The 14,494-nt window shown below is 41.0% G+C and overlaps 1 protein-coding gene across 5 annotated transcripts in view; it reads right to left on the reverse strand.

The window, feature by feature from the left end:
* ARHGAP26 (Rho GTPase activating protein 26) overlaps positions 1-14,494 on the reverse strand; it is a 445,382-nt gene that overhangs the window by 64,602 nt on the left and 366,286 nt on the right. For all 5 annotated transcript variants that reach the window (XM_082725247.1, XM_082725249.1, XM_082725248.1 and 2 more), the window contains one exon: positions 9,631-9,784. In XM_082725247.1, the coding sequence (XP_082581373.1) occupies positions 9,631-9,784 (154 nt within the window). The remainder of the gene's footprint in view (positions 1-9,630; positions 9,785-14,494) is intronic.

Here is a 14,494-nt window from a genome sequence, read left to right on the forward strand (position 1 = left end):
CTGATCCAGTAAGTCTACAGTGGGGCCTGAGAAAGTATAGATCTAAAAGGCTCCCAGGTAATGCCAATGACAGTGGCACAGGGAGCACACTGAGAACACCACACTGGCTAAGACCTGCCTAGAAGACCAGTGTACCTGGAACCAAAGGAAGGGTACAGGAGATTCTTAATGCAGAGATGGAGCTAAAAACAAGATCCTAAGGCTGTTTCCAACTACAAATGTGTTCCTGGCTAATTACTATCTGCCTTCCAGACTGACTAAAAGGTTTAAAAGGCAGTACTTTAATATGACTTTAATTTACTTGATTTAGGATCTAAATCTACCAATGAGATTCCCACAAAGTATACGTGTAGGCAGAGAAACAATTCCTAATCTAATTCTAAGTGAGAAAAATGTTATTTTAAAGTCCCTTCAAAGTCCCTTTACAGGCATAATAGTGCTAAAAGCTATTCACAAAATATTAAGCCTATTTCCTTAAGATTCAGTAAAAAACTCAAGATTTACAAATGTCTAATGCCTACTTATATATATAAAATGCAATGGCATAATGCAGTTGAGGGCAGCTAAATTCACAATACACTTTTTTAATTTTATTTTTTCAGTGTTCCAAGATTTATTGTTTATGTATCACACCCAGTGCTCCATGCAATACGTGCCCTCCTTAATTTATTTATTTGTTTAATTAAAAACCAAGACTTTACTTAGCATCTACTGTATGTCATGATAAATCTGGATAATTGTTTTACATTATTTAGCAATATTAATTCATTTACAAAAAAAAATACAGACCCTTTATGATGTTAGCTCATCAAGGGGGAAAGAAAACAACAATGTGTGTGAAGGAAAACATTTTTCCATTTGCGATTTCCACGCTGCTGGAAAACAGGGATGTGGGATGTGGCTAAGCCCTTGAACAGTGTCCCATCCCCGCCTCCTCCCATACCCCCTCTGCTGACAGGCTAGAGATCCAAGTGCCACTGACAGCCCTGGTGCTTGGGAAAGAAATCCTGCTGGGTCATGAAGTGTGAGGGCTGCCTTGAGCAATTTTTATGTTAAAAAAAATCCCTGCTAATCACCAAACACATTTATCCAATAAAAATCAGATGGGTCATCAGGAAGGAATCTCCACCCTCAATCAAAGGAGGCCAGCTGAGCTCCTGACTGGCGAAGGAGATCTTGGCTAGGGAATGGGAAAAGCTGACAGAAAGCCACTCAGAAAACAAGAACACAGGATGCATCAGTGACAAGCTCTGAAGATGCCAAGGGGGCATACTTGGAGGAACTGTGGCCATGGTGGCCCTAGGAGACAGACGTGTAAGAGGGATGGCTTGGGGCTTGTCCAAGAAACAACCATGAACGAGCTGGCTGGAAGAACCATAGAGGTTATGAGGAGGAATGAGAAGAAGCAACTGATTCCTTGTGAAAAATAACTCTACTTTCAAATTATTTCCCAAGGTGAGGAATGCCATCAAGTTTTCAGGCAAAACAGAAGAGACCTTTTCTGCTTGGAGGTGGGTGAGAATCAGAATCCTCAGTCTAAGAGGAAAGATCCTCCTCCACAAAAAAGTGATTCAACTGCAGAGGAAAACTTCCTCTTTCAAATCCCTGCATTCCAAAGAATGACAAATCAAGATCATTGTAGTAAAGCATATTGCCTGTTTGGGTGTAACTCTTTTGGCATGAAATAGCACTTAGAGGAGATAAAATTACTTTTAAAAAATTCCATTTATTATCACCGTTGAATGCATTTTGTGATTCATTTGGTCTCAGTAAATAACAGCTATGCACACAGCTCAACCGTGGGGGACGTGGACGTTTCCAAATTGCTCAGCAATAGGCATGCCTAGTCCCCAGTTGGTCTTGGTTTAAAGCGGGGTAGCACCTGCCCTTAGAGAAGTTCCTCCTTTTCACTGATAACACAATGACTGAACTGATAGGTCCAGTCTGGGATTCTCTGATTCCAGGTGGGAAGCTTATGGGGGAAGGTAAGGAGAAGAGCCTGGGCCATTTCTCTGCACACAAGAGAGACATACCAAGGCTGAGAGGGTAGAGGGAGAGAAAGGGAATCTCTGAGAGGGAGGAGGACAAGAGGCCCCCCACAACAAAATTAACTGCTCTTCACAGATTCACAGTGCTAAACATATGAGGTAATGAAAGATGATCTCATTTACTCTTCCCAACTTTTTTTGAGATATAATTTTTTTTTTTTTTTTGGAGAAGGTGTAATTCCTGTTTTATAGATGGGGAAAGAACAGAAGGCAGAAAGAACTACAGCAGAAACTCTTTTTGTTTATCCCTGTACCTTCAGCATTTAGGATAATGCCTGGCCCACAGTAGGTGTTCAAATAGTATTTGTTGAATAAATGTTGAATGAATTAAGCAAAACACAAGTAAAATTTTGGAGATACCTCTAATGTTTTTCCCAGATTTTATCAGAGAGCAGCTGAATCAAATTCAGGAGCCAACAGTGCTTCAGAGAAACAACGCTGCCTGGAAGTAGGCCTTGTTTATCCTCTGAATTTCAGCGACTATTCTCTTGCCTCTCACTGGCCACTAAGAGGTAGAGGACAGTTGACTCTGGCATAGTCTGAAAGCATTTGGCAGGTGCACATCTTTTAGGTCACCAGAAATAACTTGGAAATGCGTGTGTGTGTGTGAAAGAGAGAGAGAGAGAAGCGGAAAGGACAAGAAAAATTAGTTTTATTTATGGGGCTACTGGGCAGTGAGTTATTTATTTTTTAGGGGTGGGGACCACTCGGGCAGGGAGAACTCCAAGCTTGGGTTCCTCCTATGGCTATAATCATCCTCCATCCTCCTAGCATGCTTTCCATCTTAATAAGCCTACCCCAGAAATCTGAAGAAAGCATTTACCTAGTAGTTTTTAACCCAAGGGAATTACTACAGTATTTTATGTCCCAAGTGGGATGTCCCCTAATTTTTTTCTTTGCATTTGTTTACCTCCTTCTTAAAAATCACTATCTTCCAGAAAGAAATCTTCCAGATTTCTTCCAGAAATCACTAACTTCCACAAGGCCAACTCCACTGGTCATTGTGGAGTGGAGAGTGATTTTTATTTTGTCAGTCCTTTCTAAGCACTCTTTGAAAAACTTCCGTAGTTAGAGACAGGTCAGACCCACTTCTTCTGGCACAGGGAGCAGGGGATGGGCGCACTCAGGGCCAAGGTCGGGTACCAGCCAGTCTATGTCAGTGCCAGGAGTGAAACCTTGGCTTTCCTGCTTTCCATGCCACTGTTTGAGCTATCTTTCTGATTGCCTCAGTCATTAGCTATGGGTTTTGTTTTGCTTCTTAATTTCTTAGAATCTCACTTATGAGTCATCTGCTTTCAAAAAAGATTCTGAAAATTGACAAGCTGGTGTCCATGCTGCCATTCTCTATGGTGAGAGCCTTTCCTACCCTTCCACCTTACCCAGGCAACCCTGCCCCCTCCCACAGCAGCTTGAGGACTCTGAGGTCACAAAAGCAGAGGCCTATGTCATTTAACTATTGCTGAATAAACTGACCTGAACTCAGTGGCTTAAAAAACCACTATGTATTATTTCTCATGGATCTGTGGGTTGAACAACAGCTTTTCTATTAGTCCTTCCTGGACTTACTCATGTGGCTGCATTCAACTGACGAGTGGTCCAGGGTTGGGCATGGCTGGGACAGCTGGGCTTCTCTCTCCAATAGTCTTGCATGCTGAAGGAGACTAGACTAGATTTTTTACATGGCTGCTAGATTCTAGGAAGATGAGATGGGAAATTGCAAGGCCTTGTGGCCTAGGCTTGGATGTTACACATGGTATCATTTGTACCACATTCTTTTGGCCAAATCAAAGCAGGAGATGAAGGCCAGCCTAGATCCAAGGACTCCACCTCTTCATGGGAGCTACAAAGATTTTGGCCATATGTCATCTATCATAGGCCTATAGCCAGGAGGTAAGGAGTGAAGCAGGCCAGTTGTGAGAAGATAGCCACCGTGGAGAACAACACTTGTTATCAAGTAACACACAGATTTAGGGTGGCCAAATCTTCTAACTTTTCAAAAGAAGTTGGAAATATAGTAATTTTTTAAAGCAGTTTTATGTTTACAGAAAAATGGCTCAAAATAACTCAGAGTTATTTCTCCCTGCTGCCTAAATTCCCCTGTAATTAACATCTTTCGTTAGTGAGGTACATTTATTAGTAATATTACATTAACTAACATTACTTACATTAGGATTCACTCTGTGTTCTATTGGTTTTATAGGTTTTGAAAACCAATAATATCTGGCATCTACTATTACAGTGTCATACAGAATAGTATTGCTGCCCTAAAAATGCCCAGTGTTCCACCTATGCACCCTTCCTTCTCATCTTTTTACTGAGTCTATAGTTTTGTCTTTTCCGGCATGTCGTAGAGTTGGTATCACACCATGCTGTGGCATTTCACAGTGCCTCCTTTCACTTAATAGTCTGAACTCAAGCCTCATTCAAGTCTTCTCCTGACTTCAGAGCTGTCTTCTTTTTATCACTGGATTATATTGCCTGGATGTACCACAGTTTGCTTATCCATTCACCTACTAAGGAACATCTTGTTTGCTTCCAAGTTTTGGCAATAACAAATAACAATAACAAATGAAGCAATAACAAATAAATAACAATAACAAATAAAGCTGCAGGTTTTTGTGTGAACTTAAGTTTTCAACTCATTTGAGTGAACATATTTGAGTATGACTGCTGGACTGTTGTATGAGAAATCTATGTTTCGCTTTGTAGAAAACTGCCTAATCATCTTTCAAAATGGGTGTCTGCTTTTGCATACCCACCAGCAATGCGTAAGAGTTCCTGTTGTTCCATATCCTACAGCACTTGGTGTTGTCACTGTTTTTTATTTTAGGCCTTCTAATAGGTGTACAGAGAGATCTCATTGTTTTAATTTGCAATTCCCTGATGACACAAGATGTTGAGCATCTTTTCATATGCTTATTTGCATCTAAATATCTTCCTTGGTGAGGTGACTACCCAGATCTTTTGCCCAGTTTTTAATTGGGTTTTTTACATATTATTGGATTTTAATCGTACTTTGCATATTTTGGAGACTGATCCTTTATCAGATATGAGTTTTGTAAATATTTTCTTTTATTCTGGACTTGGTTTTTCTTTCTCTTAATAATGTCTTTCACAGGGGCACCTGGGTGGCTCAGTGGGTTAAGCTGCTGCCTTCGGCTCAGGTCATGATCTCAGGGTCCTGGGATCGAGTCCCACATCAGGCTTTCTGCTCAGCAGGGAGCCTGCTTCCCTCTCTCTCTCTCTCTGCCTGCCTCTCCGTCTACTTGTGATCTCTCTCTGTCAAATAAATAAATAAAATCTTAAAAAAAAAGAAAGAATGATATTAAAAAAAAATGTCTTTCACAGAGCACAAGATTTAACCACAGTGAAGTTCAACTTAAAAATTTTTTCTTTCAGGGATCATGTACCTAGTCATTGACAAACCCACAGTTACCTATGGATTCCCTTATATCACCTAGAATTCTAGTTTTGCATTTACATTTCAGTCCAGAATCCATTTTAAGTTAATTTTTTGAAAGGTGTCAAATCTATATCTAGGTTTTTTTTTTCCATGTGAATGTCTAGTTATTCAGCACAAAAGGTTGGTTTATACTTTAAAATTGGGGGGGCACCTAGCTGGCTCAGTTGGTGAAGCAAGCAGCTCTTGATCTTGGAGTTGTGAGTTCAAGCCCCACAGTGGGTATAGAAATTGTATAAATAAGTAAAGAAAGAAATGTGGTTTGTTGTTGTTATTATTATTTTTTAGTGGTACTGGTAGGGGAGGAAAGAAGCTTCCCCTCTACCAACACATATGTTGTGTTGTCTGTAGGCTGTTTTTCTCCATTGTGGATCATCTTTGCCTCACCTGCTATGAACTTCATCCATCCATATTAATCTATTTAATCTTACTTAACACCAACCTTACATTTTCACTATCCACTTTTTCCAATATTCTGACTGCTGCATGTACTCAACATGATCAGTTAATGGTTGGTGAACTCTAAAACCACTTATGAGCTATAAATCCCATTTAGCACTGCCATATACCACTGTCCTTTCTCCTTAGCCAGACTACAAACTCGTGGCGAGGCCAGGAATCCTCCTGTTCTCATTTACCCCTGGTAGCCTAGCAGACATCTGGGCACAAAATAGGTCAGCAATATTTGTTGACAATTTTAGACTACCTGGGCTTTGGTCCGGACTTACCAAGTGTCTTTGATCTTAAAGAGGGATGGCTACGCTTTAGGAAGTCCAGCTGAGGACCTGCCAAAATGGAAACCCTGCAACCTTACCCTGCCATGGCCAGAACAGTACATCTCTAATTTTGATGCCCAATTTAGCATTATGCCCACACAAACAAGAGGGTCCTGATCTCCTTAGCGAATTAGGAAAGATTTACCAATGAGACAGCAAACTGTGGTCTCTAAAGTACCGAAGGATGCTGAGTCACAAAGCATGTTCCTTTCATTAAGATGGTTACATGATTGTAATGACCACTCCAGTCATTTTGAAAACAATGAAAAACAAATGAATGAAATAAAAAGGAGAATGGACTGTTTCTCGTGACTGGTTCCCTACCTCATGCCCAATTAATAATCAAAGTAATAATAATCCCCCACCATCTGACTGTGTTTTCTGTTTTCATCTGCATCGTTAAGTATTCCCACTCAAGGATCTCTGTGTAAGTCAAAGTGAACAATGATAGAGGGAATGAAAGTGTCCAGTACTGAGGTTGAGACCCCAGTGGTCTCCAATGGTTGTGACTGAGCCCAGTCACCATGGCTTACTGTGTTCCCAGACCTCTCAGAATTCGTTTTCTATAGCCAAATACTGCAGCGTCTCTCTCCCAGGACCACCTAGCTTCTGTCAATGGCCCACCCAAGCAACTGTAGGCAGAAAAAAGAAGGGAGGCACAAACTTGGATATGGCGCATTCAGGGCCTTGGGTCTCAAAAATGGTCGGCAAAACTCCCGCAGAGCTCACGGCGCCTTTGGGGTGGGCCTTGGTGAGGCTGTGGCAAACTCTGGCATCAGTGCCAGCAGCAGCACTCCTTCTGCCTCAGGAGCAGCCTGGGGTTCAAGACTCACAGGTGGCAATCAGGTGTTCACTCAGCCTGGAAGGACAGCAGACGTTTTGGCAATATCTACTACCCTACCTCCAACTTTCCTTGAAAGTCAAAGTACAACTGTTCCTGGCATCACTCTTCCTGCCCTGGGGAAGCCTCCAAATTCTGGAGCAGGCAAGGACGGTCCCTATGGATGGGGGTCACTGGCAGAGTGACCCCCAGTGTCTTATGTAAAACAAATCACATCTAGGCAACTGAAAAACAAAAACCTCAAGTCCCCTCTTCTAGGACCTGTTTAAAAGACAGTGTCCTGCAATTGCACTAGTGGGTATTTACCCCAAATGTTCATAGTACCCCAATGTTCATAGCAGCAATGGCCACAGTCATCAAACTGTATAAAGAGTCAAGATGCCTCAACAGATGAATGAATAAAGAAGATATGGTCCATATATACAATGGAATATTATGCCTCCATCAGAAAGGATGAATACCCAACTTTTGTATCAACATGGATGGGACTGGAGATTATGCTGAGTGAAATAAGTCAAGCAGAGAAAGTCAATTATCATATGGTTTCACTTACTTGGTGAGTGTAAGGAATAACACAGAGGATATAGGGAGGTGGAGGAGAAGTGAGTTGGGGGAGACAAACCATGAGAGACTATGGACTCTGAGAAACAAACTGAGGGTTTCTGGTTGGGGTGGGTAAGCCTAGATATTAAAGAGGGCATGTATTGCATGGAGCACTGGGTACGGTGCATAAACAATGAATCCTGGAACACTGAAAAATAATGAAATCACAAAAATAAATAAATAAAGACACTGCCCTCTTTTGTATCATCTAGCTACCAAAGCAGCTTCCTTAGACATACCATACTCAGTGGTAACTCAGGGGGCTCCCAGCTGCTAAAAACAAAGATGAAAGAGGGGCCAGTCAGGTAAGCATCTGGGTGGTTCAGTCAGGTAAGCATCTGCCTTCGGCTCGGGTCATAATCATGGATGGAGTCCTGGGATCAAGCCCCACACTGGGCTCCCTGCTCAGCAAAGAATTTGCTTCTCCCTTTCCCATTGCCCCTCCCCACTGCTCTTTCTTTCTCTCTTGCTTACTTTGTTTCTCTCAAATAAATAAATAGAATCTTAAAAAAAAAAAAACACCAGAATTAAAGACCATTAAATGGTATTGCTGGCTAATATCAGAGGACAGTAAGCAACCTGGGCTAGAAATTCAACCTTGCTCATGCTGAGCAGCAATTAACATCAGTAACTGACAGATACAGAAGTTTAAACAAAATGGGGGATAAAAAAAGAGATATAAAAGAAACCAGAATCTTCTTTAAGTCGAGGAAAGCAGGTAAAGGAGTGCTTGACAAAGGAGGGATGGAGACTCCATACGCAAGTCTCACCATGGAGAAGCAGAAGAGACTCACTGCCCTTAAGCAAAAAGAGTTTTCCCAGTACATAATTTCATCTTATGTTACAGTTTTCATTTGCAGTAGAAGTACTCCCTAAGTCCATTTTAGAGTTCTTCTCCCCCTATGCCTTAATATCCCTGAGTTTCTTCTAAGGAAAAAATTGTTGGTCCCATTTTGCAGATCTATAAATATCTTATAGAGATAGAATGGCAGGGTGTAACCACACAACCACCACCTGGAGATGGGCAGGAAAAATGACTGCCCTGAAGACAATGTGTGGCTGAACTTTGAACTATTTTCACTAGAGAAAGGCGAAGTCAATTCTGTTCTTCCGAAGTCTTATACAACCGCAGCCCGAGAGTCCAGCTGTTCTGGTCATGGCCTTACATTCTTTCTGCAAAGTCTCTAGTTGACAAGATTTATTTGGTGGTCTGAAGAAGCATGCTAAGCAGTGTGGGAGGAAACCACAAGGGAGGACTTTCTGGCCCTAGCACAGTGAATCTAGTTTCTGTGGAGGATTAGACAAGCAGCCCAAGCTGCCTGTCTCGGCTATGGGTGCTTATCACCCAAGGGTGAAGCAACAAAGGTTCTTCTCTTTTCTAATCTCTGGTATGTCATCACAGTTATGCTAAGGTTTGAGGATCTGAACACTGTAAGGGCTGCTGGAGGGCTTTTCTTTCTAGAAGTGGACACAGAGGTAGCACTGGACATATTCCACATCATTAGGGAGAAGGGAAACCAAGACAACATAAATGAGTGAAACAGACTTGGCTACTGATCTCCTGAGTTGCTACAGTGCCTGCATGTTTTATAAAACTAAAAGAAATCGCTTTTCATGCCCAGCAGCCAGCACAGTCAATAGCCATCACCAAAGCCATCTCAGTAGGAGGGTAAATCAAAGATCACCAAGGCCAAGAAGCAGTATGTTAAGAATAATGATTCCCCTCTGAGATGATGATGCTTAAAAAATCCACAACAAACTAGCCAAGCTCCACATTTAGAAAGAAGGTTAAAATCATGTTCACAGCACAAGGCTCAAAGTCAGATGGGGCCAGAGCATAAAGTCCGGGCGGGATGGTTGAGCAAAGCCCTACCGTGGAAGGCAGTCAGAAATCGTACTTACAGTGAGTTGGGCCGGATGGGTTTGAGCACATCCAGGTCTGGGTCACTAGAGTTCATGTTGGGCTGTAAGCTGCTGCTGGAATTAAGGATGCTATTTGCATTTGATGAGACGACAGATTCCAAACTGGAGTTGATGATGCTGTTTCTTTGTTCCTCTGGAGAAAAATAAGGCCAAAAACCCCATATTACTATTATTTCATAGGAATAGTTTATTTCAACATATATAAAAATCTACCAATAATGAGAATGGATTGAGATCTCAGCAAAGCTCAGATGAAGACATAGGAAAGATAAGATTTACAGGTTTGAAAGGAAGACAAACAGGTGACTTGCAACTTTGGAGCAAACCCACCTCTGCTCAGCCTGAAGGGTCAGACCAGGCATTTTCCAAAGAGTGACCCTACCACTGCACCATAAATTTTGTGTCTTCTTTTATGACTGGTAGATGGGCAGAACATAGAGTAGCCTTCAGAGAGCCCTTGTATTTTGGTTTCTGCAACATTCACCTTTTATTCTAAAACTCCTGTCCCCAATATGGTCTTAATTGTCAAGACCCTGTCCTACCTCCAACTCTATAGCACCTCACCATAAAATATCTACTACTTGGTCATCAACATCCTTATTGACTCTGCAGTCTACACTCCTGACCCCTCCCAAGACAATCCCTCCTGGGTTGCCTCCAGCTCCATGTAGCTGATGTCTAGTTTCAAGTCAGTTCTTTAAATAATAGATCTATAAGGGTTACAGAGTTGTCTGTATATTAAAAAACCGAGTCCATGGTCTACGTAGTCACATTAATGCTTGAAGAGTATTACTAAGCGTGGAGGGAGGAAACCTGAGTTCTCTTCAAGACTCCACCCCTGTCTGACTGAGTGGCCTCAGGCAGTTTTCACTCTGTTTCTTGGCTAATGCATCTACAAAATGGGGAGAATGAGAACTGCCTTGCACAGCTCAAGGAGTTCATAAGGATCAAGTGGGTTCATATGCAAGAATGCATTTTGTAAACTTCAGAAGACTGTTCAAAGTCAAGAGCTTTCTGTTTCTTTCCATCTTTAAAACTTGGAACCATGTGCTGAAGAAAACATTTTTGGGATAATTTAGCTAAATGGCACAGGAACACTGCTGTAGCAAAATAGCAGAGACTTGGAATGTCATTCTTGTCCCACATTCATTACAGATACACCATAATGAAATCAGCTGATGCAGTGGGCAATCAATTCACATCTCAGGAAACCCAGCCTATGTGGGTCACTCCTCACTGGACCTTTGAAACAAGCTGGAGATATACCATGTCCCTAAGACAGACTAGACTCACTGACATGGTAGTTTAGAGAGTGATATTTGAATTCTTCTGGCAATAAAGGGGGTGATGTAATTAAAAAAAAAAAAAACAAAAAAAACTTTTCCATTTGTACTAGTCATGTGCATAAAAATTTATCATGCTTATGCAATGATGTTAGAGTAATCTTTACATTTAACACACACACACACACACACAGAACCCCAAACACCCCAACACCCCTAATATCTTGGCAAATTCTCTATGCCATGCTAAAATCCTATATAAGAGTCAAAAACTCCATGAGGCTATTGGGAGATTTCTCAACTCTTAAGTAGATTTTGAAAAAAGTAGATTATTAACTTAATTCCTGGGATTTGGAACCATTCATATTACAAGAGCTTAAGTTCCAAACAGGAACAACAAAGAAAGAGAAACCAAAAGAGTTACAATGCACCCAGATGTAGGCAAACTAACAAGGACTTTGAATGGGAACTTGCTATCAGGAAGAAAAACAACTCTAAAATTACATAATTAGGGGATCACTGAGAAAATGGATATGCCACTTACCAGTATGAATCAGTGCAAACTTTCTTTTGCACAAAATACTCATGTTGAGATTTCTGAAAAAGACTGAGAAGCCCAAAACCACCATACAGGAAAGGGCACGCAACATACTTCTCTGGGGTTCAATGAAGACAATTTCTGCTTCCCAGGGAAGAAGCGGTGAATAGTTTTATTAACTCTAGTCTGAAGCCAACTTTTTTGCATGATGTAATTCTCTGAATTCATAGGAAACCTAAGAGTATAACCACAGCTCATATTTCTCCTGTGATTATATTTACTTGCCCTTAAGAGGACTATGATTCTATAAGTTAAAAACAACACCTTGCTAAAAACATGTTAGTTTTTCTAAAATATTATTGGGACTCCCCCCCCCCCCCGACTTACTATACATTAGAAAAAGAGATGGAAGTTTCTTCAATTTTCATCTATTCAATGAAGGCTCAGTGAGTACCAAACACATTCCCAGATAATGAACACCCTTACACTAATTCCTAGGTGTTTTATTCATATGTATACTAGAATATTTATTAGTAACTTGCACATACTTATTTGTTCATATGTCTACCTTCCTTGGTAGACTAGGAACAACCTAAGATTGAACATGTGACAGATAAAGCTTTGAAATCACAACTGAAAAAAAATTAGATAAAGATGCTTTCCTTTACATAATAACACTTTATCAGAATCCTAACTTCATATAAGAATCTGATTCTGTAAATGGGATTTGGGTAAAATTTTTGAGACCATATCTTCTGTTACAGTATTACAGACTGGCTTTCTCCATGAGCTAAGCAAAGAACATTGCTGCATATGGAAGCTGACATTTGTCTGAAATGAACTCACACAAGAATGAGGACGGGGTGGACAATGAGAGCCCAACCCTGCCTGGCCTAGAAAGGCCATAAAAATTAAATGGGTGGCTATTCCCAAACTGAACTCGAGGATTTCTAGCATTTCATTCAGTGGAGGACACTAGAACTCTTTTTTAGGAAGTAAATCCTTTTTGAGATTCTATTTTGGGCCTGGTACATATGGCAAAATCTCTAACAAAATGACAACAAGAGCACAAGATCAAGGAAAGGTGTCTTTGTCCAAAATGAAAAAACACAAAAAAATTAATCATAAAATTACATAGTTTTGCAGTCAAGATGGCCAAATATATATCTGAAGAGTCAGACTCTTTACCGGTATGACTCAATGGGCCACATGATAAGGAAATCTGGAAACCTGGCACTCTCGGACTGTAAGACCACCACAGCTTTATTGGACATGAGACCACAAATAGCGAGACTGAGAACATCTAGGCAGATAGGTTTCTGAGCTGAAATGCTGACAATCCCTACTGAGAGTGAGCAGGGCAGTGAGAGTCATTCCAGAGAAGAGGTGGAGAGTAAAATCCACAGCAACTCACATGTTTTAGTGGTATGGTAAACTATACCAAGACAAATTCTAAAGCATTTGGCATAAATTAAGAAAAAAAGAGAACATGATTCAGTAATGTCAAACAGGGGGATCTTTGTCAGGTGGACAGATGAGTACTTTCCCTAACAGCAAAACATAAAGAGAACAGGCAGCCTAAAACATTATTAAAAAAAAAAAATTAAATTAACCAAATTGTTCCAATACCAGACCTGGACTTCTCAGAGACATTGATGATTCAAACCAGGTCTGGCATCCTCATCAGAAGGTATAAGAGACTGATGACAATTACATTGCTGAAGAAAAGGAAATTATAGGCTAGGGGACTGAATAAGAAAAACAACAACAATTATGAGTCAAAGCAAAAGGATCACAGAGAACCACTTAAATGACCAAAAGAGAAAGAATGTCCACAACTCAGGAGTATTCCTAAACTGGATGAAGTTAGTGGGGATGCTTGGTTTCTACAAACATGTTTGTCAACAAGAAACTCTCTTCATTTTAGTCACAGAAGACAAGAGCTCAGAAGCAAGGAAATGATAAAATAAATCCCCCAGCAAATGTAAACATGTATGGGTAAGTGATGAATGTTTTCATGAACACAGTTTCTATGAAGAGTGATAAACTAGATGTGGTGCTAGTGCTGAGATATGCAAACTACTCAGGGCAGGGGCACGTATGCCCATACAGAATACCTCGAGCATCTGTTACAGTGACCTGCGAGGTCGACATCAGTCACACATTCATGGCACCCGGCCCATGTATAATATACACTAAAGCTCCATGAATGGTTACAAGACAAATAATAAATATAAGGTGACAATAAGCAATGAAAATGTATTCTGCTAGCACAGAAAGAGGTAGTTCCGAGTGACTGAATTTTCCAGGTGGTTCAGACAGGGACCACTAATGTCCTTGAAACCAAAGTAATGGTTACAGTGGGCAGAGTCTGTGTTTTTTGTACAAATCAGGAGTGGAAAAATATGACTATGCAACCAAATCACTGCAACTAAAAAAAGAAAGCCACAGAATAATTTTGGTGATATTGTACTTGTTCTGGGGGTTGCCATGGAAATCTGGGAGCTAAGCAACTTCACTTTCCTTATTTACCAAGTGACTCCTGCTCACTCTAATGACAATCCCTCCCCATCCCCACACCCCGCCCTCCACCCCCATACAAAAGGCAGGGTCTCTGTTTATCACAGAACCCAGAAACAAGGCCAGGAATGTGCATGCAGAACCAAACCGAATTCACATGTCTCGGCAAGCCTCAACACTCTAGCCCACTGAATACCTAGAGTGGAGGATAAATAGGAAACACAGACTTGCAACGTAACTTCAGGGGAGGTTTCCCACCACGCACGGACGTCCGTCAGAATACGGACTAACATCATCTTTCCATGATGTCTGAGACTAGCTGTCAAAAAGAGGGAAGAGAAATGTTCTTTAACAGCAGCTCATGATGCCTCACAGAGCCCTAAGGAGGGAACATGCTCTCTACATGATCAAACAGGGAGGAAAGGGAGTTACCAGACTGACGGAAGTTCTGGAAAGACACAGGCTTGAGACAAAAAATATTAAGACAAAAGCAAAATACCCA

The sequence above is a fragment of the Mustela nivalis genome (genome assembly GCF_964662115.1).
Source record: "Mustela nivalis genome assembly, chromosome: 3".
Classification (NCBI taxonomy): Eukaryota; Metazoa; Chordata; class Mammalia; order Carnivora; family Mustelidae; genus Mustela; species Mustela nivalis.